General features: G+C 46.2%; 1 protein-coding gene across 1 annotated transcript in view; it reads right to left on the bottom strand.

Moving 5' to 3' along the window:
• The window catches only part of NOC2L (NOC2 like nucleolar associated transcriptional repressor), a 108,362-nt gene that overhangs the window by 13,192 nt on the left and 68,276 nt on the right, over positions 1 to 26,894 (bottom strand). Inside the window, exons 15-16 of the mRNA XM_040427124.1 lie at positions 10,287 to 10,430; positions 5,907 to 6,020 (exon numbers count right to left, since the gene is read on the bottom strand). Of these exons, the coding sequence (XP_040283058.1) occupies positions 5,907 to 6,020; positions 10,287 to 10,430 (258 nt within the window). The remainder of the gene's footprint in view (positions 1 to 5,906; positions 6,021 to 10,286; positions 10,431 to 26,894) is intronic.

Genomic DNA, 26,894 nt, shown 5'->3' with positions numbered 1-26,894 from the left:
CATGCCACACTGAGTGCTATAGTACAGATATTCTCCTCTCTCCAGGAGTGCATACGACATAGCCGAGAATTAGGGCACGTCCACAAGAAGCGAATCCACAGCACAGTTTGCAACACAATAGGAGTCACAACTTCTGCTGTCCGTGCGCCAGAACAGGAATCTACTCCAGCCAGTTTGCCGGCACACATGTTCTTAAATGAGTCCGGCTGCAAATCTACCCACAGCCTACCTCCTCCTGCCCACTTTTTGGAAACGTGGCGAAAGTATTAGAAAAATCTGAAAAGTTGCAAATTATTAAGCAAAATGGAACTTGACAAAAAGGTGGTGTACTTTTTTCTCTCTCTCCATAAAGTACAAAAAAAAAAACTGCTGTGGATTTGATAATCTGCAGCACGCCTGTGGATTTGCTGTGGAAAAGATGTGCAAATATGTCATCCACTTGCCTGGTACTGTAATCTGCAGCGAAGTTCTTATTACAGCCAGAACTTAAAAGGCCGTCTGGTACATGGTGAATCTGAATAGGTAATCCGCTAAATTTAATTAAACGCGAAAATTTTCCGCTAACAAAAGAAGCCGTTTATAAAAGGTGCAACTGTTGATCCGTCCGGTTTTACGCGAGGATAGACAGATTGAAAAAATTGGATTATGTAATCTCCAGAACACAATGGGGGATTCATCAGTCGCTGCCCCCTCTTGCCTGTCAGATCGCTCCTACCCCTCGTTAATAACCAGACGATAATGAGATAACAGGAAGCCCGCAAGAGACTCCCAAGCCGGCATCTTATTTCCTCTATTTTATTTTTTTCCCTCTTATTGAAGTAGCTGAGCCCTCTGCTCGTTAATCTGCTGCTCTTAATGAAGGAGCTAACGACTGCTGCCACCCTTCCACAGCGGCATCATTAGAGGCTGTTAGAAGCTCCAGGAAAAATGCTTAGCGCTGTAATTATTAGCACTGACGAGAGACGAAAGCTCTCACACACTCACCTACGCACAGACGTGTACAGGCACCGCAGACAGCCTCACATTTACCTACAGCAGACCCCGCTCTCGCACAGATCGACAGCTCTCCTATAGGGACAGCAACACTCGCCACAATTTCTGCAAACCTATGGGCTCATTATCTCAGCACAGGCCACAAGTCTAAGGCCTCGTGCACATGCCTATATGGAGACACTCTGCTTGCCGCCATATGGTGCCTCATGTAGCATTGTATTATGTAATTGCCTCAATTTTCTCATACAGAATGCAACAGCAAGAAAAAAAGGGACGTGATGGAGGCATACAGAGGAATAGTCCTATAGAAGTCCAGGTGCCATATTATGGCAATGTACAACCGAGAGCTGCAATAGGTTGAGGGGTGCGTGCATATTAAAGTGAGAACTGGCCAAATAATATGTACAATGACGTCACGATACTTCCTCTGCAGCAGATGTCAAGGAAAAGAAGGATCAGGTATGAAAAATGTGCACAGCTAAGTCAACATGTCTCCTGGGGGGGGGGGGGGGGGGGAGGAACAGCTGTTGGCTGAATGCTATCTAAAGATCACGGACACCTCTAGTGTAAATGACACCGACTTCTTCTAGGGTGTGCTGCCATCACTTCATCAGCGATTTATGAAATGGATTTATTAAATGGGTTGGGCAGCCAGTAATATTGATGACCTATCCTAAGGATAGGTAATCAATATCTGATCAGTGAGGGTCTGATTCCCGGCACCCCCGCCGATCGACTGGTCGAAGAGGAGGGGGCGCTTGTACGAGCACGGTTTCATCTTCAAGATTACAATCTGGGAGGCGTAGTGTAAGAACTGCGCTGCCCCAGGGGAGACGACGCACAGTGTAATCTTGAAGAGGGAGCAGTGCTCGTATGAGCACCACCTCCTCTTCAACCAGCTGACTGGCAGGGGGTGCTAGGAGTCGAACCACCACCAATCACATATTGATGACCTATCCTGAGCTTACAAAAACAGGGTGTGTGTCTAGTTTTAACTGGCAGAGTTTTTATTTATTTTTTTGAGGTGATACATTCCCTTTAAAGGCGATGTCCAACATATACAAAAAATACCCTCCCCCCTTCCCAGTTAACGGTTATAAAATAATAAAAGAAGGCACACTCCCCTATTTTATCCCCTGCGGCTTCCGGCGCTGCTTCTCTAATCCTCCCTGCTGCTGCTGGGTTTAAAGGGGTTGTCCGGTTTTCTCCTATTGATGACCTATCCTCAGGATATTTTGAGACTAGCTGTACATGCAATTCCCTAATATATAAGATGAAGATTTTAATACATAAAACCTGAATACCCCCTGTACCTCCTGAAATGTGCAGATTTCCACATTGAATGGAAAGCAGGAGACGGGTCTTATTAATAGACATGTTTCCGCTCGGCTCCTCAAGTGTTTGCAGCTCCCACTCAATCAGCACAGCATGTACAAATAGCATGTACTGGAACGCTGCTGACGCAGAGATGGTTTGGACCGAGCAGGTGATAAAAACATTTGCATCTAAACGCCTGCTGATCACTGCTAAAGTGTGCTGACGCTATAGACTCCCTCCCTGATGACACGTCAGTATTTGGCTTGATGACAGACCAGTGAAGTTACACGAAATATGGATAGAGCAAAAGGTGGAAATAATACGAGTCTGCCAGAAATTCAGGTGTGCGTGCTGTACACTCCTCAACACTGGAATAGCAACACCAAGAAGGAAAAATTGGGGAATTATGGAAATCTAAATATCGCTAATCATTCAGTATAGAGTACGAGCCCCACACGCAGAAACACTGACTGTTCTGCCACACTGAACGCACTTGGGCATACAAATCATCTACAGGTAAAACTCGAAAAAAATCCGAATATCGTGCAAAAGTCCATAATTTCAGTAATGCAAATTAAAAGGAATTGCATTAATGCACCTTAAAATTAGAATTTTGTGAAAAGGTTCACTATTCTAGGCTCTAGTCAGCTAATTAACCCATAACCCTGAGCAAAGGGTACCGGAGATTGTGACTTTGGGGTTTTCATAAGCTGTAAGCCATAATCATCTAAATTATAACAAAGGCTTGAGATATCTCGCTTTGCATGTAATGAGCCTATCTCATATTAGTTTCACCTTTTAAGCTGCATTACTGAAATAAATGAACTTTGCACGATATTCTAATTTTTCGAGTTTCGCCTGTACATCCACTGCTGGCAGCTTCCTTTGCAATTGACGGACAATGCTTCCCAGATGTGCTCAATGGGAGACAAGTCCAGAGACGCTGCAGGCCATGGTAGCACTTCTAGGCCACGCAGGCTGCTCACTCCAACATACAGCCTGGCGCTATCCTGTTGAAAACACCATTACCCTGAAAGTAGGACTGTTCTAACTATCACTGCATCAGTGACAAAAGCTTATCGATAAAGACTTATTGCCAAAGAGCAGAGACCTCCGTTCCAGCCTCCGTTGCCATCTTGCTGTGCACCAGGATAGCCTTTGAGAGCGGTGGCATGAGGTCAGTGGAACACCTGTAGCTGGATATCTGGATAATAGTCCAATGTAATGCAGACACCTTCTGATGGTTTGTGTAGACACTGTTTGCCGCCCTAGGCTTGGGATGTGACAACTAACTTCACTTTGCAGTACAGAATGGATCACAGCGTGCCATTCTTCTAATCAGTTCATATGTCCGTGCTGAGGTTTTCCTCTGCACCTCTTGCTGTCATTCCAGTTTGTTGTTATTCTCCCAACCACTGGGACACGTACCGTTGATCATCACTGACATTTTGGCCTAAGCATGTAGCCAACTGCCAGAGCGATAACTTAGGTCTCTCAGTTCAAGCATTCCCTCTCCGTGTGGGGCAAGTGCCAATAGATGGCACATCGAAGAACAAAAAGCATTGCATAAATCATCCCACACGACTTCATTTGATTTTATACGGCTCAAGTGGTTTAAAAAATTTGCTTCTATGCCCCTCCCCCACACGCCACAGATTAGAGCTAGGTGCTTGAAAATTTGATTATCCGCAGAACTTGGCGACAACTGCTGTTTCACTGATTTTCGTAAGAAAATGGTATACTTACTTTCCCAAACCCCCCTCCTGTTCCATGCCTCCACTCTGTCCTCCCTACTGCAGCAGTCATGTGTCTATATACCCATGTGACTGCGGCAGCCTATCACTGGCCTCAACAGTCTTATGCCCTATACCACTAAGGCCAGTGACTGGCTGCAGCTGTCACGTGGGGTAAAGGTACTCTGTCACCAATCATAACATTATGTCCTAGCTGCAATGGCTCGGAGGAGAAGAAACAACCCCATTAAGCAGTACAAATTAACTAATCACCATTATTGATACTGGATAGATGACATGTAGAGGGTATGTGGTTTAAACTGGCCATAATTGGATTAATATTAGCCGAATGAACAAATTTAGGACTGGCCAACCCTCTCAGGGCAGATAAGCCACCACCGGAGGTGACTGGCAGCAGCTAACACTACCCTCCCCATTGAGAATACATGCAGACTTTGCCAAGCCAAGCATATATGTGTCGTTTTACAACAGCTGTAGACTTGCAGGTTGGAAATCCCTTATTTATAAGTTTCTGAAGGGAACTCAAGACAATCATGGGGAATCTGAAGTTGCTACAAATATCCTGTTCTGATCTTAGGAAGCCTACTGCCACCAGAAGTGATTTTGAGGACAATAAAAGATTAGGTAGTTGCCGCTATGCAATTTCCTACTAGTTAGGGTGCACTCACACGCTGTGGATTTTGTTGCAGAAAGTTCGATGAATTTGAACGTGGCAGCATGAACGTGGATTTCTGCAAGCCCCATTCAAGTGAATGGAACGGATTTTCAATATTGGGAATTTCTGCAACAAAATCCGCAGTGTGTAAGTGCATCATCTGACCAGAGAGGTCAATGTCAGCAAACCATCGGCACAATTTGCAAAAGTTAAGTGAATGCTACATAAAGTGAATGCTGTAAACTCATGATAAATCACCTTAATTGCTACTCAGCTCATCAGCAATGTAGTCTTCTAAACTGGACTACAACAACTAGCATGCACGTCAGCTATTTCCTTGCACTTCCATAGGGTACAGATTACAGAATAACCTTTACTGGCCGCCAGCTCCTTTCTGTGGTCCTACCTCTACCACCTTGTAACAGAGAACACTGCCCCCTGCTGGCGACGAGGAGCACAGCCGGGATTTACAGTCCTCTAATCCCTTGAGCCGTGAGCTCCTGCAATGGATTAGCATTATGTAAATAAGCAGTGAAATCCCATGACAGTCATGTAGGGGAGGCAGCCAAGCTCTTAACTCCTCAGAGAATGATGTTCACACACAAACCCATAAAGACACTTACTGCTCAATGACGAATCTGAACTGAATCGCTCCGCCAGCTCCAGGAAGGGAAGATGGAAACACACCACATAACTCTGCAGTGGAAAAACCTAGATGACGGCATCCGCAATGTCCAGAACGCATCGATTTTATGGTTTGTGTAATTCCAGGCCTGCACTCGGCAGCTTGCTCTCCTCTGTGGTCTAAAATCAGATCTGTCCCTAACCTATCTCCAACACAAGCATGGGCACCAGTCACCATCTATAACTGATCAATATGCAAAACTGGAGGACGCACAGAAAGCCCACATAAATACCATGCCAACGTCCAAACCCAATGGATGCATTTACAGCTAAACCCAAAGCCTCAAATGCCCTGGCAGGACTGCTACCAGTGAGCCACCAGATGGCGCTATCCTCAGGGCTGAAGTATAAAGAGATAGCACGCTGCAATACCCCCTTATGCAGGAACCTACATGTGGACATACACCATAGGGTCCATTCAGTTTACCTTCAGCCATCGATGGTCATACTGAAATGATCAACGGGTGGCATTTTATTACTTGTTTGGGAATATGAATATTTACCCGCTCTTTGCCGCTTATCTCCAGCTGAATTTCCTTCTCCCGAAGTTTCTTCCAGTTGGTGTAATACTTAGTCAGTGGGGTACCTTCTTCCTTGGTCTGCTTTTCCCATTTAAGCTGATAAGAAAAATATATATTTTATTAAATTGAAAGGTTCTTTCAAGCAATAAAACCCCTTTGGCAGCGCTTAGATATTTCTGTTACTGAAAACTTGACAACATTCGAGAAAAGACCAATTTTCTTAGGAACATTCTCTCATTGAGTCAACAGACCCTCAGGTCTTCCAACCTGATGAAAACAGGGTCAAGGGACGGATACCCTGCAGATTCACGCGCAGTAAACCCGCAGTGTATCGCAGGACCAGCAGAGTGGATGAAGTTTTAGCAAACCTCACTTAAACACCAAAATCCAAAGCGTACATTTTACAGATATACCCACACATGTTAGACGTGGCCGGAGAAACCCAATGTCATTACCACTAGAAACATGTATGGATAACACAGGGTTTCTAAAAATGCAGCAGACCAGAGCAGGCATTTATGATTTCTGTATTTCCTGCACCGCAGGGAGGTACAATGCAGGGGCTCGGAGCTTGCAAAGTTCCTGAGTGATGAATATTTCAACGGAGCGATCACATTCCTGGATTCAGCTCGGTCTTTAAGAGTCAAGGATGAGCACACAGCTTGACCATGAAGGTCTTATAGCCCAAGCTACAGCAGATGTTTATTTTTAAGCAAAGGCGTTCTACAGGCAACAGATATTGAGGACCTGTCTTCTAGATCAGTAAGGGTCTGACACCAGGGACACCCACGGGTCACCCCTTTTGGGGGCGCTGCAGCACCAGAGACAATTCAGTGTACAGAGTGGAGGCAGAAGACTGCATATACGGTGTAGTTTCTGGTGCCGGCGCTTGAATGGAAGCTGAGCTGCAGTACCCCGGTACGGCCACTACACAGTGTACTGCTTCCGGGACTTTTTATGGACTAATTAGGACCTATCTGGAGAGGTCATCAGTATCTTCTCAATGGGAGTGGGTCTGACACCCGAGACCCCTGCCAATCAGCTGTTTGAGAAGGCACCGGCAGTAGAGCCACAGGGCCGTCTATTTGATAGCTGCAGTGTTTGGTATCGCAGGCCAGCCTGGTTCCCGTCAATGGGGCAGGGCTGCGCGATGGCCACAGCACTACTGTGAGCGTCAATGCCTTCTCAAACAGCTGATCGACAGGGGTTCTGGGTGTCGGACCCTCACCGATCGGATGCAGGTGACCTATCCATGGAAAAGCCCTTTAATATTTTGCATATGAACTAGTGGCCTCATAAAGTAGCCATAGAAGTGATATAGCTATTATTTGATGGGTGCCAGCTCTGTACACTGCCACCAAAACAGCCGATCGGTGGGGGTGGCCGGTGTCAGACCCTCATCGTTCTGATACTGATGACCTATCCCGAGAACAGGTCATCAATATCTGTTGGCCGTCTAATCACTTAAGGATACAGCATGTGTATATAGATTTATATTATATAATGTAATTAAATTATATAGAAATGGTTGGAGTGCAGTTACACAAATTTCAGACAAATGGCAGTTGCCATATTCCCCTTCTAACACAGGACAACCTCTCGCTTCCTCGCTCTCTCTCCACTAATGAAGCCCTCGGAGAGCGTCCGTCTCCGCTGTGAGTACTCCATAGTCCCCACAGGGGCTCTTGACGTCATCTGACAACTGGAAGCCCCAGGATTTCCGTCAGACTAGACTGCACATGCGTAAGCACCACAGGAGGCATACGAATGGGAATGAGTCACGGGGGAACAGACTGATATTAATGAGACATGAACAAAGACATCAAATGTACGAACAGAAATGTGCCTAGTCACGCTGCATCCCCCCCCCCCAGATTTCTGTCTAATTGGGCAGATTTGCAATTTAGTTGACCGAGAAAGCTGGGCGACAAACCCCAGAGGAGCTACGATAGTCCCCATATGCAGATGTCGGGCCCAGCAAGGTTACTCATTGTGTAATGTAAAGGAACCCAATTTTCCTCCAGCTTGTCAATATCACTGCTTGCTGTCATCCAATAGGAACTTTCACTGTAGATAAAAACCTCTCTTGGTCACGTGACAGGACAAATGCCGGAGGCATGTCCTGTAACGACCCAAGTACCTCTGTGTCTATCCACTGGAGGGAAACAATGAAGGACCCTTTGAATGACCGCAAGCAGAGATCTTGAAACCCAGGACTGATACAGAAAGTTCACTAGAAAGTTGTAGAAATTGTCCATTTAAGATAGCGCTTTAGTTGCTGAAAGCACAACACCCCTTTATAATTCCCATGAGGCTCAGTTACACGGCATCATACGACAGAGAGTCTCCAATTTAGCAGAAGCGGCAGCACATTCTGTCCCCATGCAAAATGCCAAAGCTATTTTATCTAGATTAATTAATCAACTCTTAACAGAGGACAAATCCGGTCCCATCTATTATGTACGGCTAGAGCCATGCGTCTTCTTACTTCGTGGCACCACCTGCAATTCCCCAGCACTACTTCATCCTGCTGCAGAGACCACAACACGTGGGTGTCTCTGATCTGACACTTTCCCGTTGCCTCTGTCCCTGCGAGGTGGTGCCAGAGTGTCTACGGACTGCTTCTGGCACTCCCAGCCCCCTGATTTATATTACCAGCAGTCTGCCATTAAAATATTTATGAAGGCATTACATCCGTGTGCGCTGTTCTAAGGTTGCAGAGGAGATCAGGCTCCGTCAGCCAGCAAACACAATGCTAATTATCAGGATTTATCTGCTCCCTTTGGAGACAGAGGTGCCTGCAATGTACTGCAGTGTAATGCATGGGAGGTCTTACCTTACGTGAGGGTCCAGGGCTGGGAGGGGGGGTTAGATAATTAGGGTTGGGTCATATGACACTTACTAAAGGACAGAAGGTCAGGTTCTGTTGTATATACCAGATACAGGGTAACTCTATACTTGCTACACTACACAGTGTGACCACAGGAAAAGCCTTCCCAGTGCCCCCAGTAATAAACGCTCTTATCGGCTGCACATGTATATGGTTATGCTGCGTTATCATCCTATTGATCAAGAGGGCGAACTGTACCAGTCTCGTGTTTTTTAAAAATAGGTTTTTGGTTCCCATTTAAAGAGGTTGGCCCATCTCATACATTATTAATCATTAAAGCGCCATTCATGCCATGGCGCTGTACATATGAGAAGAGGTATACATAGATAATACAGACAATTGTACTAAGCATGAACAAGACGAGTTACAGACTGGTACAGAAGGAGAGAGCGTCCTGCCCGTGAGGGCTTACAATCTACATGGTATGGGAGAAGGACACAGTAGGAGAGGGAACACATTGGAGGTATAATGCTAGGATATGCCCCCAATGTCTGATAGGTGGGGGTCCCAACTCTGTAGAACGGAGCCGCATGCTCAACTATTTTCGAAAGTCCCATACAAATTAATGGGAAGTGCACTGCACAAGCACGGCCACCACTCCAATCACTTCTATGAACTGGGCAGATGGAAATAGTGGAGCGCTGCTAGAAATTAATGGAGGGCTGCTGCGCATGTGCTGTCCACTCTCCTTCACTTTGCGGGCTCCATTCTAAAGATAAGGTGCGGGTCCCAGAGTTGGGACTCCCACTTGTCAGACATTGGGGTCATATTCTAGTGATACTCACAACCGCCCCCACCCCCACCATATGAGATTATTACATTGCACCGATTCTACAAGGGAGACGCCGCGCCCCTTCATATAGCAGATTGTGGGGGTGCCAGGAGTCTGATCCCCGCCAATCTGATATTGATGACCTATTCCGTCGATAAGTAATCAATATCTGTAGCCCAGGCAGCCCCTTTAAAGTCAATGGACAACTAAGAAAAACTGTATTCTCTGCCATTTTATGCCTCAAAATTCCCCTAAACCCTGCATTCACACATGGCGCTATAATTTAGTCTGTAGCAAATCTGCTGAAAAATCTGCATTTGTGACATACAGATCCAGATGCGTGTCTGCCACATAACTGAAGCAGATCTCACCCTAGGCACGACAAAGGGTAAAAATCTGCAGCAAGTCTACACCGAAATCCTCATCAAAAGCCGCAGATAACACATGCGGATTTCGTGGCAGATTTTCTGCGGACAAACTCGCAGTTGTACCAATAAGCCACGTGTGCATCCACCCAATAGGGAATACTAAAACAGTTTATTGAGAAATGACTGTTGCCTAATATTTTAGTGAAAATGTCATCTTTTTTCCAGTGAATTTGAAGAGCTAAGATTTAGGACTGATCTCGCCGCACATCGCAGAGATTCTGGCCTGATGCATTCTGGGAGGAGGCAGGGTTTATGGGATACAAAGAACTTACCACAGCGGCTCTGTCAGACACCCCAAAGGCGCACTTCTGCCTCTTGCTCGTTATGTAGGACGAATTCTCCTGGATCTTCTCCAGCAGTTGGCGCATCGGCTTGCAGTAATTGGACACTTTACATTCCTTCAGAAAAGATTTCAGCTACGGGGCAAAAAAAAAAAAATTAACACCATTAAGGTTTGCCAAAAAGAAGGCACAAACAAGTATTAATTGATCCGCCCGCACTCACATAAGGGACCATCACCATCCTTTCTGATGAGGAGCATGATAAATGTTTGGACTTACCTTTACAAAACACAGGTACTCCGGTTCCCTCATCCCAACACTCCTTTGGACTTACTACAATCCCATTTGCACCCTAACATAGAAAAACCATCTCTTGGCAAATCACTGTTTAAGTGAGATTTCTCCAACGGACGGTGGGCTAAACTGGGAAAAGCTTCTAGATCTTCCCAGGGTTCAGAAAGCGCCATTCCTCCACTTATTAGACTTCCGCAGGGACATTAGGCGCATCTCTCTACCTCCAACTCAAAACAGAACCCTTTCTTGGTAGGAGAACCTACTAAAAATGACCCAATTACCCAAAAAACTGCTTTCTCCAACATATATGTTTTCTTTATCCAATGCTCGGCCAAAGCTTTATTTCCTAGAAGCATTCGAGGGGGAGCTTTCGTTCAGCCTCTCAGATCCAGAAAAGGCTTTTATACTTGCCAACTCTCACGGCTTTAATAGATGTATCAAAATACAAGAAAACTTGTATAAACTACTGACGAGGTGGTATAAAACTCCACAATTCCTTCATAGGATAAATCCGGAGATCCCCGCCCAATGCTGGAGATGTGGGGCGGACGTGGGTTCCCTCTCCCATATTTGGTGGCACTGCCCATGCATAGCTCATTTCTAGAGATCAGCTTGAAGATCACACAAAATCTGCCACATCAAACTCACTTTTGGACACCAAAGTAGAATCAATTTAGGATCCAATGAGTCTCAAACCTTCTAACAATCTCCCTACCATGCTTATCACCGCAGCAAGACTACCAATTCCATAATTATGGAAGAGCAACTATATCAGATTGGATAGAGTAAGTCGATCAGATATATCTGTTTGAGGAGCTCGCCCACTGGTAGACCCACACTCGCTCGAAGTTCCTGAAGATATGGGGACCATGGAAACCTTTTAGAAAATTTGACTAATAATGAAGCACTACCCATTGCTTGGCTATATCCGTAACTAACTGAACATCACAAAATTGCCGGACCTCCTTTCTTCCCTCTAACACACACCCTTTACCGGAATACCGACAAACCAGGCAAACACATTCTGAGACCCTCACTTAGGACTAATCACCCCAAGTAAACCGACATAATCAAAGTCAGATGCTTTCCACATTAGGAATCCACCCCCCCCCCCCCCCCCCCATCATCCCCTGGTCATACACTCGATCTTGAGAGAAAACATTCCAATAACCCCTACTATTCTGAACCAATGCAATAGGAATGATAGGAATGACTAATTAAGTAGGGTGATATGCTGTAGAACATGACCAGTCTGTACACTTGTTTTTCGTAGTGCATTGTTGTTTATTGTTCAAAAATTACAACTTGTGATTTGCACGTTCTCAAATTGCATTACGTATACGTTATTACTCATTTTTTTTTTATAAAAAGAGAATTGATTAAAAAAAAAACAAGTATTAATTGTACATGCGCTGGCATTGTGAGCCAACTGCGAAGAGAGAGCAGAGCTACTGAATAAGGGCTCCTGCACACAACCGTATCCGTTTTTCATGGTTAAGCAAAACATGGTTACCGGCTGAGAGCCTGCATATTTTTTTTTTTTACTCCTTTACAATTGTCCTATCCTTGTCCACAAAACTGACAAGAATAAGACATTTTGATTTTTTTTGTGGGGCTATGGAACAGACTTACAGATGTGGACAGCATATGGGAGTGTTGTGCGCATCTTTTGCGCCCCCCTTACAGATGAATGGGTCCACATCCGTTCCGCAAATAATGTGGCCCAAAACTACGGCGGTGTGCATGAGCACATAGGTGCATTCACATGACAGTATCAGTTTTGTGGATCCGCATAATACAGCTGCAGTCAGTGTGCATCCTGCACTTTTCATGGACCCCATTGAAAAAAAAATGCCTATTCCTGTCTGCAAAAGGGACAATAGGTCATAGTCGATCATTTTTGGCTTGGCCGCATGGATGTGGACACAACACCGATGACATCCGTGAGCTGTCTGCATTTTTGAAGCCCCATAGAAATGAATGGGTCCGTGGACCGAAAATACAGTCATGTAAATGCACCCTTATACAATATGCACCTGTAGAGGTCATGGGATACGCAGGGGATGTAGATGTATCTGATGGGTGCAAACACTAACAAACCTAGGAACTTTCAAAGAACTAGATGTTGGGGTGACCCAGCACCTCAAGAAAGTCACTAGACCCTGAAGTCCATGTTCAAGATTATTGAAATGACCAGCAAATAGGACAATGGTGCCATACCTATGCCAGAAGAAATCTACTGGTAAATTTTAAAAGGGGTTATCGAAGACTATAAAATGCTCCCCCATATGCTGTGCCCCTCACAATGACTATACTTACCAGACTCCCCGCGCCGCTCCTGGTCCGCGCACAGCCACTGCAGCTTCTCCCAGTGCACGGATGAAAACAGTGGCAGTCGGAGACCAGGTCGAGCCTCCCTAGCATCGCAGGTGACACTAGGGAGGGTCATCCCTGTCACAGTCCGATTCACACCGCTCTATCCGCGCACGGGGAGAAGCAGCAGCGGCGGGGCGGAGACCAGGAGCGGGGCGCCAGGTAAGTATATTCATTGTGAGGGGCACGGTGTAATGGGGGGGTGGATAACCCTTTAAGGCCCCAATATACAGTGTATTGCTGGCTGAACCAAAGCTTTTGGTGGAACTGTAGATAGTCTAACCCGCAACACATAATGTCAGGGAAGAGAAGGATCTCTATCATTTTGTTCTTCCAAGCACCCAACATGTCAGGGAGCAGCTTTCTCCTCTCTCCTCACTGAAATCACATACACGATCAGCTGAACTATGAGTGTGAGTCAGGAGAGATGGGGTCGGCCTAACAAGTGTTTGCCCCACAAGGACTGAAGGTGTATGGGCATTGTTACACTAGTGGATGAGGAAAGAGGATCCATTGCCCAGTGCACACCTCCGATTCTAGGCACAGGAAGACGACTACACTGCAGGTGTGCTGTACAACATGGGTACCGGCGCGGGTTCACATGAACAGGTGATTATGCAGCAGCCTCTACTCTTTAGGCACTACATTTTTTGGTCACTACTACAAGGCTGGCACACTTATGGTTAATACTGTAGACTGGCACAATGATTTTGGCAATTTCACCAGTACCATAATAATCAGGAATTTGTCTTTATCTAATGTACCTACAGACCACCAGGGGAGGTCTTTACAGAACAATTCCAGAGGTGCCCACACCTGAACAAGCTCTCCCCCGACCCCCATACACACTCGGAGTAAAGGGCCCTTTACATGGGCCGAGAACTGCACAGGCATTCAGAGTAACGCTGGTTAGCGATGATCAGATGGTGTATATGTACCGCCGATTACCCAATGAACAAGCAAAACACTCGTTCATTGGGTAATCCGATCGTTTGTGCGCGTGCAGCAGATCGTGCTATGTAAACACCATCTCCTTCTGGCAAACAAGTTAGTATGGAGAAGAGCGATGGCATTAGCGATCGTTCCTCCCCATACTCTGGAGGAGATCGCTGCAAGTAAATACACTGGTCTCCTCCACCAGCGAGCAGCATATTGTCGGGAAGGAACGCTTCCGTCCAGACTATCTGTTAATATCGTCCCGTGTAAAGGGACCTTAAGCCATTGTCAGACATCTCTGGTATTGGCTTATCTACCAGGAGAAGAAAGGATTAGGTGTTAAAAATCAACGCACCTTATCCTTTTGTAACCCACCATCATCTGTTATCAACTAGGTGGATGGTCAGGAGCTATCCATACATATTTACACAAACCAATATTGGTCCAGATTATAGGGAACAACCATTCCTGCAAACACTTGTTCCTGATAATCTGGGCGTCTAAATGTGCCGCCGAACACAGATGAACAAGTAACATGCTCATTCATTGGGTGACCCTGTCGTTTGTGCAGGCACCACCAATCATCATTTCTGGACATTAGATCGTGCTGTCTAAACAAAAATCTGCAGCTCAGAAACAGTGCAGATGTATGGGGACGAGGGATGGTAATAGCAACCCATTTTCCTCATACTGTGAAGGAGATCGCTGCATGTAACTGCATGGCCTCCTTCACTAAGCGAGAAGCCAACTGTTGGGATGGAGTGCTTTCTTCTCGACAACCGGCAACTCAACCAGCCCATCTAAACCCACCTTTAGATTGACAGCCAGTCCCGTCGAAAACAGGTATATGTTTGGGGGCCTTGAGTCTGGCCATACACATTAAATACCTGCCATATGACAGACCTCTCCCAACCTCTTATCTAACCCTCCCTAAACCAATGCACAAGCATGCTCAGCTGGGGAGTGGGCAGTATGCCAGATACCCCTGATGGTGGTTAAAATCCAACAGCCCAATGCTTATCTCCATAAACATCTGCCGGGAGGGTCCCATACACATTAGTTCAGGAGCCAGCAACCTCCGACACTCCAGCTGTTCTTAAACTACAACTCCTAGTATCCCCCTTGCACTTCTACAGGAGTTACAAGAACTGCCGAGTAGGTGTGCAAGCTGGGACTTCTAAACCATGGTCCAGATTTACTAACGTATCTGCGGAAAAAAAGGTGTCGCAAAACGGAAAAATTTGGTGCGTCTTGGGTTTCTGAACTTTTTTTCCAACACGCTCAACAAAAGCAGGCAGAGCTTTGCAGGAAGTGGCAGGAAAAGATGCGCCACTTAGTAGGATTCTGGCGTAAAAATCTGATTCAAAGCAAGTCGACCAATAGTTGGTAGAGTGTCGGAGAAAAGGGTCTATCCCTGCACCACATTTATCATCCAGCCTGAGCCCCTGGGATAACCTAGGCCCATGTGCTTGCTGTAAGATAAATCGAACTAATTCTTAGTTTCAGAGATTTCTGCAGCAAGTCTGCCACGTGTGAATACCCCCTTATAGCGCACCACTACTCCCTCCATTCCACATATGTAACTACCGTATTAGCACTGGATATTACCACCAATCTCCATGAAGTTTTGGATTGTTACAATCCAAGTCCAAAGTATTCCCTCACCTGTGTGTAATTAATTACTGAAATATTCTGCATCACAGGACACACTGCGACCTTTCCAGACCAGTTATTAAATTACCATGAAAATTATTTTCCAAAAAAAAATAAAAAAATAAAAATCAGGATAATTTAGCTAATCCCCAAACTTTGGCGATACACGCCCTGAGGTCGCTGAGCCACAAAGCACAGAGCGGCTGTTTGCACATCTGCAGCCGTGCTAGGAGAAACCCCTCTGGCAGGAGACTGCGGGCTCTGTTCCCAGTTCCTCTCTTGGAGTTTCTCTGCGTACACATCTGGGATCGGGCAGGGATAGGGGAGGGTAACTGCTAACAGAGCCCTGAGCCGCAGACAGCCCGGGGGTCTCCTACGTGTCAACGTGTGGTCTCATGGATGACGCATGAGAAAAGGAGGGGAACAAGGGGGCAGGTTTCCAAATTTCCGTGCTAACGTCAGCTGTGAAGTCTAATCTGCTTGCGTGTGACCCGCGGCGCGATACATCTGGCTCTCCTTGGATGGGGTCATGTGTCCACCCAAGTTTCCAGAACCTGGTCCTTTTCACACAACGGCCCCGGTCACTCGCTCAATCCTAGGCACGAGGAGAGCAAAAACGGAAAAAGCGTATTTGCTCATCGGAGCACGCTGGCCAGAAATGAGGCGAAGAAACTGCCCCCTATAATAGCAGTCTGCCAAAAGCAGTCTAAACAGGACGGAAGGAAGGGAACTGTAATGAGAGGCCATCTTTCGGAGCGGCGGGCTGTTTGGCAAACTTTGCCATAATTAATATGGGAAGAGTGACCCGCAGTTACTAAAACATCCTGAAACCCTCGCAGCTGCACGCTGAAAATAGAATGGCAGGGGGTGTTTGCTGCCTCCCAACACGAAAGCACATCTCTGACGAGCATCCAAACCGCTGCCTGTAACCCCGGAGCTGCTGGACATACGTGCTATTCTGGGGTTGTCACTTCTGGGCCATAGGCTCTAACGCTTGCAAGTGAAGGGTTAATAAAGAGCGACTAATAGCTACACGCCGCTCCGGAGCTGGGATTTGCAGTCTGCCAAAACAACTCTGCCGCCTCGCTCTTTTTCTCCCAGCACAAGGGGGGGGGAGAGTGCATGTCACCGAGACAGAAAGAGCGCATCACCCAAGAGCCGCGCCAGCCGGCGATTATCTGGATAGAAGCTGTCAGGCTGCCAATGATGCTCGCACACACACACACACACTGTTCTCTGGAAGGCTACGCATCGACTCACACCCACACAAGCCACCTATGGACGCGCACGTCTCCAGCTCCATTTATCCGCAGCAGATTTAATTACAGCAGTCTAAGGGAGGTCATGTAAAAATAGTTGAGAACGCAACAATGGGGGGAGAAGACGGTACAAGATGAAAGACGCACTCTGTAACTATTGGGCCACCTGCACACGATGAGGATTTGTATACAGAAAAACCCGCATGAAGACTGTGCAAAAAAAACTAAATAAAGCACATTAATCTGCACACTCTCGGTTTTTGGTGTGGCATTTGTTTATTTGAACAATCCTAATGAAGTCTATGGTGAAAACCGCGATCTATAAAAGGTGCGGAATCTCTTGACAGGCCGCAGAGTTCAAAATCTGCACAGCAGGTCTCTTATTGAACGTAAAAAATACTCAGTGTAGATGAGATTTGGCACATCTCATTCAGTTAGCCTCTCCTGCATCACGGTGCGATTTTTCTGCACGAGAATCCACGTGGAAAAAAAAAAAACACACGCAAGCCACATGCTGGCCGCCCAGGAGGCCTGCCCCTTCTGCTGGCCGCCCAGGAGGCCTGCCCCTTCTGCTGGCCGCCCAGGAGGCCTGCCCCTTCTGCTGGCCGCCCAGGAGGCCTGCCCCTTCTGCTGGCCGCCCAGGAGGCCTGCCCCTTCTGCCACAGCCACAGAAGACAATAGGTCTGCACAATATGATCATGCAACCCGGACTGTATCCGTATTTTGAGGATCCGCAACTTGAAGGCTGCAAAATGCATAGGGTCGTGTGCATGAGGCCTTACCCCGTTTTTAGAATTCGCTCTTGGTTTTGGCTTTCAAAACTGCATCAGGAAACCTGACAGTGAGGAAGAAGAGTCAAATACAGTAAGTCTATCTACTTACTGTACAAAACGCGCAAGAATGGCGTACTAGACTCACCTCTGTAATAAAGCAGGATAGGTCAGGCTGACATGCAGCATACAATGAGGCTGTGTCCATAACTAATACACTTTTAGAAGGGAGTGGTAGATTTAATTAACCCTGTGTATGGAGCTTCTCTCTCTATGGGGAAGAATGGTTATATTACGAGGGAGACTGGAAGGAAATGTGAGGACCCATGGTCCATATGGCTGGCTACAGCTGCATTGACTCCAAACAGGACTTTCCTAAGGGGGATTTGTATGTACTTACCATGAAGTCATGTTGTGCTTGGGGTGCACTCATGACTTTTGTCCTTTACAGATATCAATGGACTTAATACCCTCATTTGTGCTACTATCTGAGTAATGATGACCCTGAGCTATGTAATGTTACTACTGGGATACTGGTCTACCTTCTTGGGTTATTGTTGGTGGAAAGTGGAAATGGAAGGGACTGATTGTTTCTTTGTTAGCGTAAAAGTTTGAAAAAGTCTATATAAAGGGAGTCTGTCACTGGGAAATCAGTTAAAACCAGGGCACAACGTGGGACACATTAATTCCCACGTGCCAGTCTTGATCCCCCTGCGCTGGAGTAAGATGCACTTAATTTATTAAAGGGAGTCTGTCATCACAGTTTCACCTTTTTAACCCTTCCCATAGCTTTCTAGCAGCATTAGTCGATAAAAACGTTACCCTTTATAAGCAATCGTGGACTTATAAAACTGGCAAAAATCATCGTAGTAGGATATGCAAATGAGGGCTCGCAAGTGCCCAGGGGTGGCGTCAACCTCATAGGTGCCCAGGCAGCTCTGCCTTATCGTCGCTTCCCCCCGCCCAGTCTTTCCCTCTGCCCGCCCATCTTCTTAATTCTTCTCTCGCCGAGATCCCGCGCCTGCCCGCTGAGTCCGCTAGCCGGCGCATGCGCATTAATTACGGTGATGCCGTTCCAGGAATGGACATCGCAGTGCGCCGGCCGGAATCAGCGCGCAGGCGCGAGATCTCGGCGAGAGAAGAAGTAAGAACATGGGAGGGCAGAGGGAAAGACTGGGCGGGGGGAAGCGACAATAAGGCAGAGCTGCCTGGCCACCTACGAGGTTGACGCCGCCCCTGGGCACTTTCGAGCCCTCATTTGTATATCCTACTAAGATTTTTGCCAGTTTTATAAGTCCACGATTGCTTATAAAGGTAACGTTTTGATCAACTGTAATGCTGCTAGAAAGCTATGGGAAGGGTTAATAAGGTGAAACTGTGATGACAGACTCCCTTTAAAGGGCAACTGGCTCTTAATTAGGCGCATTTCGGGCAATTTATAGCAAATCCGGAAGGAGGCAGAAGTCCTGCCCCCTCCTGCTAAGCCCCGACCTTTTCTTTCCACTTCAGAAAATGAGCTGAAAAAGTCGTAAATAATGGCTTGCACCATAAATTGAAACTTTTTTACATTTACATTTATGGAAAAAGGTAAAAAGATCACGCTCCAGTGAGATTATATCATGAAAGTTGGGTATTTAAGTAGAAGCAGCAATGGTGATTTCCTCATCTCAAAACAATTAAATGAAACAAAAGCCAACACCAGTTGTGGGTATTACCCCACAAAATTTTTTAAATTTCTCAATAATTTGTCATGTGGCCTTGAGCATCAATTACAGCTTGACAACGACATCTCATGCTGTTCACAAGTCGACTTATTTTCTACCGAGGCATGGCATCCCACTATTTTTGAAGGGCGGCCCTCAGGTCATTGAGGTTCTGGGGTACAGAGTTACGAGCCTCTACATGGCGACTCAGTTGCTCCCATAGGTTTTTAATGGGATTCAGGTCTGGAGAAAGTGCAGGCCACTCCATTTGAGATACCCCAGTCTCCAGCAGCCGTTCCCTAATGAGGTGACCCCGATTAACAGGCGCATTGTCATCCACGAAGACGAAATTAGGCCTGTGTTGTTCATATAGAGCAGGCATGGCCAACCTGCGGCTCTCCAGCTGTTGAAAAACTACAACTCCCACAATGCCCTGCTGTAAGCCGATAGCTGCTGGCAGTCTGGGCATGATGGGAGATGTAGTTTTGCAACAGCTGGAGAGCCTCAGGTTGGCCATCCCTGATATAGAGGCACAATGACTGTGGTGATAGCAGTGGCTGATGTATAGCACTCTCCTTGATGTCTCCAACATCCTTGGTGACCATCATTTCTTCTAAGTGTGAATAGACTTTCATCAGTGAACAGCCCCGAGGCAGACTAGTCCTTCGTGTAGCGTAGATGATCCCTGGCCCATGCAACATTATGACACTTGTGGACAGGTAACCTTGCAGGTCATCTAGCACGCAGACGTAAACAGTTGAGTGGTTTGACTTGACATTTGGGTGCCTCTCAACTCCCTTAAATGTGCCTGGAGTTGTGTGACATTCGTCATCCGATTCCGCAGGGCATTGTTCACAATGAAGCAATAACCAGTGTGGGATGTGGCTAAAGGACCTCCACTTGTATGGCCTTTCTGTGACTCTTCCAGTATCTCTGTTGCAACCTGATGACACTCTGACACTCTAAGCTCAGTGGCCACTTCCATCTGAGAACATCCTGCTTGAAGCCTCGCAATGACGAGGTACTGTTGATTAATTCTCAGGTGTTGTCTTGGTCTCAAGTCAAAATGTGAACAGCACGATGAGTAGAACTGTTTAAATACCAACTCTAAGGCTGAGTTCACACGGGCGTTGCGGGAAAAGGTGCGGGTGCGTTGTGGGAACATGCGCGATTTTTCCGCGCAAGTGCAAAACATTGTAATGCGTTTTGCACTCGCGTGAGAAAATTCGCGCATGTTTGGTACTCAAAACCGAACTTCTTCACAGAAGTTCGGGCTTGGGATCGGTGTTCTGTAGATTGTATTATTTTCCCTTATAACATGGTTATAAGGGAAAATAATAGCATTCTGAATACAGAATGCATAGTAAAATAGCGCTGGAGGGGTTAAAAATAATAATAATTTAACTCACCTTAATCCACTTGCTCGCGCAGCCGGCATCTCTTCTGTCTTCATCTTAGCTGTGTGCAGGAAAAGGACCTGTGGTGACGTCACTCCGGTCATCACATGATCCATCACCATGGTAAAAGATTATGTGACGGACCATGTGATGACCAGAGTGACGTCACCACAGGTCCTTTTCCTGCACACAGCTAAGATGAAGACAGAAGAGATGCCGGGCTGCGCGAGCAAGTGGATTAAGGTGAGTTAAATATTTTTATTTATTTATTTTTTAACCCCTCCAGCGCCATTTTACTATGCATTCTGTATTCAGAATGCTATTATTTTCCCTTATAACCATGTTATAAGGGAAAATAATGATCGGGTCCCCATCCCAATCGTCTCCTAGCAACCGTGCGTGAAAGTCGCACCGCATCCGCACTTGCTTGCGGATGCTTGCGATTTTCACGCAGCCCCATTCACTTCTATGGGGCCTGCGTTGCGTGGAAAACGCACAATATAGAGTATGCTGCGATTTTCACGCAACGCATAAGTGATGCGTGAAAATCACAGCTCATGTGCACAGCCCCATAGAAATGAATGGGTCCAGATTCAGTGCGGGTGCAATACGTTCACCTCCCACATTGCACCTGCACGGAATACTCGCCCGTGTGAACTCAGCCTAAGGCCTCATGAACACGACCGTATTTTTTTTGCGGTCCGCAAAAACGGGTTCCGTTTTTCCGTGACAGTTTTTTCGTCCGTGGGTCTTCCTTGATTTTTGGAGGATCCACGGACATGAAAAAAAAGTAGTTTTGGTGTCCGCCTGGCCGTGCGGAGCCAAACGGATCCGTCCTGAATTACAATGCAAGTCAATGGGGACGGATCCGTTTGACGTTGACACAATATGGTGCAATTTCAAACGGATCCGTCCCCCATTGGCTTTCAATGTAAAGTCAGGAGAAAATATACCATAGGATTGGAGTTTTCTCCAATCCGATGGTATATTTTAACTTGAAGCGTCCCATCACCATGGGAACGCCTCTATGTTAGAATATACTGTCGGATATGAGTTAGATCATGAAACTCAAATCCGACAGTATATTCTAACACAGAGGCGTTCCAGTGGGCATCCCTCCCTCCCCTGTAGTTAACTCGTTGGTGGCCAGTGGGCCCCCCTCCCTCCCTGTAGTTAATTCGTTGGTGGCCAGTGGGCCCTCTACCCTCCCTCCCCCCTCCTAATTTAAAATCTCCCCCCCATTCATTGGTGGCAGCGAAGAGTACCGATCAGAGTCCCAGTTTAATCGCTGGGGCTCCGATCGGTAACCATGGCAACCAGGACGCTACTGCAGTCCCGGTTGCCATGGTTACTTAGCAATTTGTAGAAGCATTATACTTACCTGCAAGCTGCGATGTCTGCGTCCGGCCGGGAGCTCCTCCTACTGGTAAGTGACAGGTCTGTGCAGCGCATTGCTTAATGACCTGTCACTTACCAGTAGGAGGAGCTCCCGCCGGACGCAGACATCGCAGCTTGCAGGTAAGTATAATGCTTCTACAAATTGCTAAGTAACCATGGCAACCGGGACTGCAGTAGCGTCCTGGTTGCCATGGTACGATCGGAGCCCCAGCGATTAACTGGGACTCTGATCGGTACTCTCCGCTGCCACCAATGATAGGGGGGGAGATTTTAATTAGGAGGGGGAGGGAGGGGAGAGGGCCCACTGGCCACCATCGAGTTAACTACAGGGGAGGGAGGGGGGCCCACTGGCCACCAACGAGTTAACTACAGGGGAGGGAGGGGGGCCCATGGCCACCAACGAGTTAAGTACAGGGAGGGAGGGGGGGCCCACTGGCCACCAACGAGTTAACTACAGGGGAGGGAGGGGGGGCCCACTGGCCACCAATGTGTTAACTACAGGGGAGGGGCTGCCCCCTGCTGCCTGGCAGCACCTGCCAGGCAGCAGGGGGCAGTCATGTAGACAGTTCTTTTAGTATATTCTAACCTGAAGCGTCCCCATCACCATGGGAACGCCTCTGTGTTAGACCATACTGTCGGATCTGAGTTTTCACGAAGTGAAAACTCAGCTCTGAAAATGCTTTTATGCAGACGGATCCGTCTGTATGAAAGAAACCTACGGCCACGGATCACGGTCACGGATGCCAATCTTGTGTGCATCCGTGTTCTTTCACGGACCCATTGACTTGAATGGGTCCGTGAACCGTTGGCCGTAAAAAAATAGGACAGGTAATATTTTTTTGACGGACAGGATACACGGATCACGGTCTCGGCTGCAAAGCGGTGCATTTTCCGATTTTGCCACGGACCCATTGAAAGTCAATGGGTCCGCGAAGAAAATGGAAACGGCACAACGGATGCACACAACGGTCGTGTGCATGAGGCCTAATTGAAACAGGAAATTTATTGGGCGATTCATGGATCAAATACCTGAATTTTGCCATTAAGCTCCTCGTTAGAGAACAGCAAGTTGTGCAAAAATTACTGAACCATTGAACAGTTTGACATGGGCGTTAAAAAGTTTAGAAAAGATCACATTAAGTTCACTGTAAAGGTCAGAGTGCATTTTAGGTTCATCCTGAAATTTCACCCACAAGCCAAATATTCCTAACTTTTTGTGAGCAGCGTATATAATTGTGCTAGCTGTAAAAATGTAATGCACTTGATCGTTCTTTCCCTAGACATCAGTTTGGAGGCCCTCCATACAGACAAGAAAGATGAAGGGTTCTTCTGTGTATGGTCACCATAAGAAATGTATGCATTACAAATTTACTCAACTTGTATATAGATTCATAGGATTCGGGCTCTTATACAATGGTAGGTATAAAATCATAGAAACCCCCTGCTCTAATAAACAAAATCTGGCTTCTGATGCAGAATACCTCAGTCCACATAAGGCAAAAGCTATGGATTTCCTCTGTGTACAGGCCAAGGTTTAGCGTACAATAACCACATCTTTTATCCAAATAAATTCAGGAAATGTGCAGAACCAGACGTAAATGAGGTAGAGTAATGGTCTGACCAATGGGCAATCCTGCCGAAAAATCACAAGGCACAGAAGCCCTTTAACATTCAGTTATAGCCAATTCTAGTGATTTATGGTCAAGACAGAAAAAGAAGGAAAGAAAAAACAAAACTGCGCAGGAGGCAATGAGAACTGTGTGTAATGTGCTGTGCACAAAACACCTGCAACTGAAGACAACTCACGCATTTCTACCACAGGCTTATTCAGCACAGGAGATCAGTAAGACAAGGCTAAGATGATTAACTGAGAAACGCAATGTGCATCTGGGATATATTACAAAGCCTCCACATGGACTATTAATCTGTCTCTCGATAGGCTACAAATAATTTAATGTTTTCAGCAAAGCCTAGCCTCATGCCTATATATCTTGACTGCAAATGTAGCCTCAGTGAACTCTAAAGTAGCTGCTTCCAAGCTACAAAACAGCTGAACCATCTTCATGATTTTGTAGTTTAAAGGAGAGACTTCTGTGCCTTAATATGTTCATATTGGGGAAGAATTGAGAAATTGACCCTCATTCATTTCCAAGAATAGTAAGATCATTCGAGAATCAGGGCTGATGGGCCAACAGCTAAAGAGGAAAAAATCCTTTAGCTATCAATACAAAAATCAGGGGACCAAGGGCGGCGCGGCCACAGGGGTGGGGGCGCTAATAGTTGTGTGGTCACGGGGGGGCCAAGTGTCCTGCAATTTTGCGAGCAAGTGGAAATGCATAGACAAACTGTATACAAGACAATATGCCGATGAAAGACATACATTTGATCATCCAAAGCATTTCAGAGCAGATTTACTGAGCCTGTAGATGTCGTAAACTCCGATATCGGCTGTCCAGACCGGCACATTTACTACAGTGGCTCAGGCTGGATGATAAATCTACACATTTTTGTCCCGCTCAACTTTTGATTGGCTTAGTTTGAGTTAGAATTTTACACCAAAATAGTAAAGCGATATGTCACACATTAGGACACACGCCATCCCATTAAGTAAACCCCCCCTTTCGAGAGAATTTAAAAAATGTTGCGAAATCCTAGTCGCACCAATTTCTTTTTAGACAGACTCTAGGTGCAGACACGTTAGTTAAAGGGGATGTCTCACTTCAGCAAATGGCATTAATCATGTAGAGTAAGTTAATACAAGGCACTTACTAATATATTGTTATTATCCATATTGCTTCCTTGATTCATTTTTCCATCACATTATACACTGCTCGTTTCCATGGTTATGACCACCCTGCAATCCAGCAGCGGTGGTCATGCTTTAACACTATAGGAAAAAGAACCACCCTATAGGAGCTTCCACAGTCTCGGGCACCAGACAGGCCGACGCATTTTCCTATAGTGTGCAAGCATGCCCACCACAGATGGATAGCAGGGTGGTCGTAACCAAGGAAACGAGCAGTGTATAATGTGATGGAAAAATGAATCAAGCCGGCAAAGGCGGCAATATGGAGAATCACAATACATTAGTAAGTGCCTTGTATCAACTTTCTCTACATGATAAATGCCACTAAAGCGAGACAGCCCCTTTAGGCCCCTTTCACACGGGCGAGAATTCCGTGCGGGTGCAATGCGCGAGGTGAACGCACTGCACCCGCACTGAATCCGGACCCATTCACTTCAATGGGGCTGTTCAGATGAGCAGTGATTTTCACGCATCATTTGTGCATTGCATGAAAATCGCAGCACGCTAAATATTCTGCATTTTTCACGCAACACAGGCCCCATAGAAATGAATGGGTCAGCATGAAAATCTCAAGCATCCGCAAGCAAGTGCGGATGCGGTGCGATTTTCATGCATGGTTGTTAGGAGACAATTTACTGTATTATTTTCCCTTATAACATGGTTATAAAAGGAAAATAGCATTTTTAAAACAGAATGCTTACTAAAATGTGGCCTTAGGGGTTAAAAAAAAATAATAATTAACTCGCTTCATCCTGTTGTTCGCGTAGCCGCCATAGTCTTCTTTCTTCTTTCAGGACCTGCCTAAAGGACCTTTGATGACTTAATCGCGCTCACCACGTGGTGACGTCAGCGCAGGTCCTTCTGAATGAAGGTAGAAATCTTCTATCTTCATTTAGCAGGACCTGCGCTGACGTCACCGCGCTCACCGCGAGGTGAGCGCGATTATGTCAGAAGTACTTTTGCAGGTCCCGAAAGAAGACGATGCTGACTGCGCGATCAAGTGGATGGAGTGAGTTAATTATTATTATTTTTTAACCCCTAAAGCCACATTTTAGTAAACATTCTGTATTAAGAATGCTATTATTTTCCTTTGTAACCATGTTGTAAGGGAAAATAATAAAATATACAGAACACTGAACTCAAACCCGAACTTCAGTGAAGAAGTCTGGGTACCACAGTCAGTTTTTTTTATCACGTGCGTGCAAAACACATTGCACCCGCAAGATAAAAACTGAACATCGGAATGCAATCGCAGTCAACACTGACTGTAATTGCGTACCTACTCGCACGATTTTCCCTGAACCGGACACGCTCGTCTGCAAGGGGCCTTACTCTTGGCCTTCATGTCCTGTCTCATGAGAAACAGGGCTCCTTAAATTGGTTGCCCATAAGGATAAACCCTGTGAAAATGTCCTAATAAAAGTATATGGACATCATAAAGGAGGTCCCCAGTTTGAAATCCCCCTCTATTGGGCAAAGCAGAGAGCCACTAACAAGCAGCAGCTTTTGTGGATTCAGTGCATCCACGTATTACAAAGATGAATACTGCATTACCATTTCTCAGCAGACACCAAATGATAATCTGATTGGCAGCACAGCTCTAGTATGAAAGGGGCTGTCCGCAATGAAAAAACAAAAACAAAAAAAAAACACAATTGCGGTAGGGCTACACAGTGACGTGTCACGTCACATTTTATATATCTTAATGGTGTCGCTATGCGGCATGCTGCGATAGTCACAAAAATCCATAGCACTGCCACACCGGTAACAACTTTACATACATTATATGACATGTCGCCATGTAACCGTACATGGATAGGGGACAACTATTAGATCTGTGGTGCTCCAACTACTGGGACACCCACTGATCACGGGAACAATGTGAAGCCCCCCCAAAAATGAACAGAGCAGTCAGTCCAGCACGGGTGCAGCCGCTCCATTGATTTCTATGGGGATTCCGGAGCCGCATAACTTCACAAATGGAATATCCCTTCAAAGGGTTTATCCTTT

The sequence above is a fragment of the Bufo bufo genome, chromosome 1 (genome assembly GCF_905171765.1).
Source record: "Bufo bufo chromosome 1, aBufBuf1.1, whole genome shotgun sequence".
NCBI lineage: Eukaryota > Metazoa > Chordata > Amphibia > Anura > Bufonidae > Bufo > Bufo bufo.
This window is presented reverse-complemented; position numbering and strand designations above follow the sequence as displayed.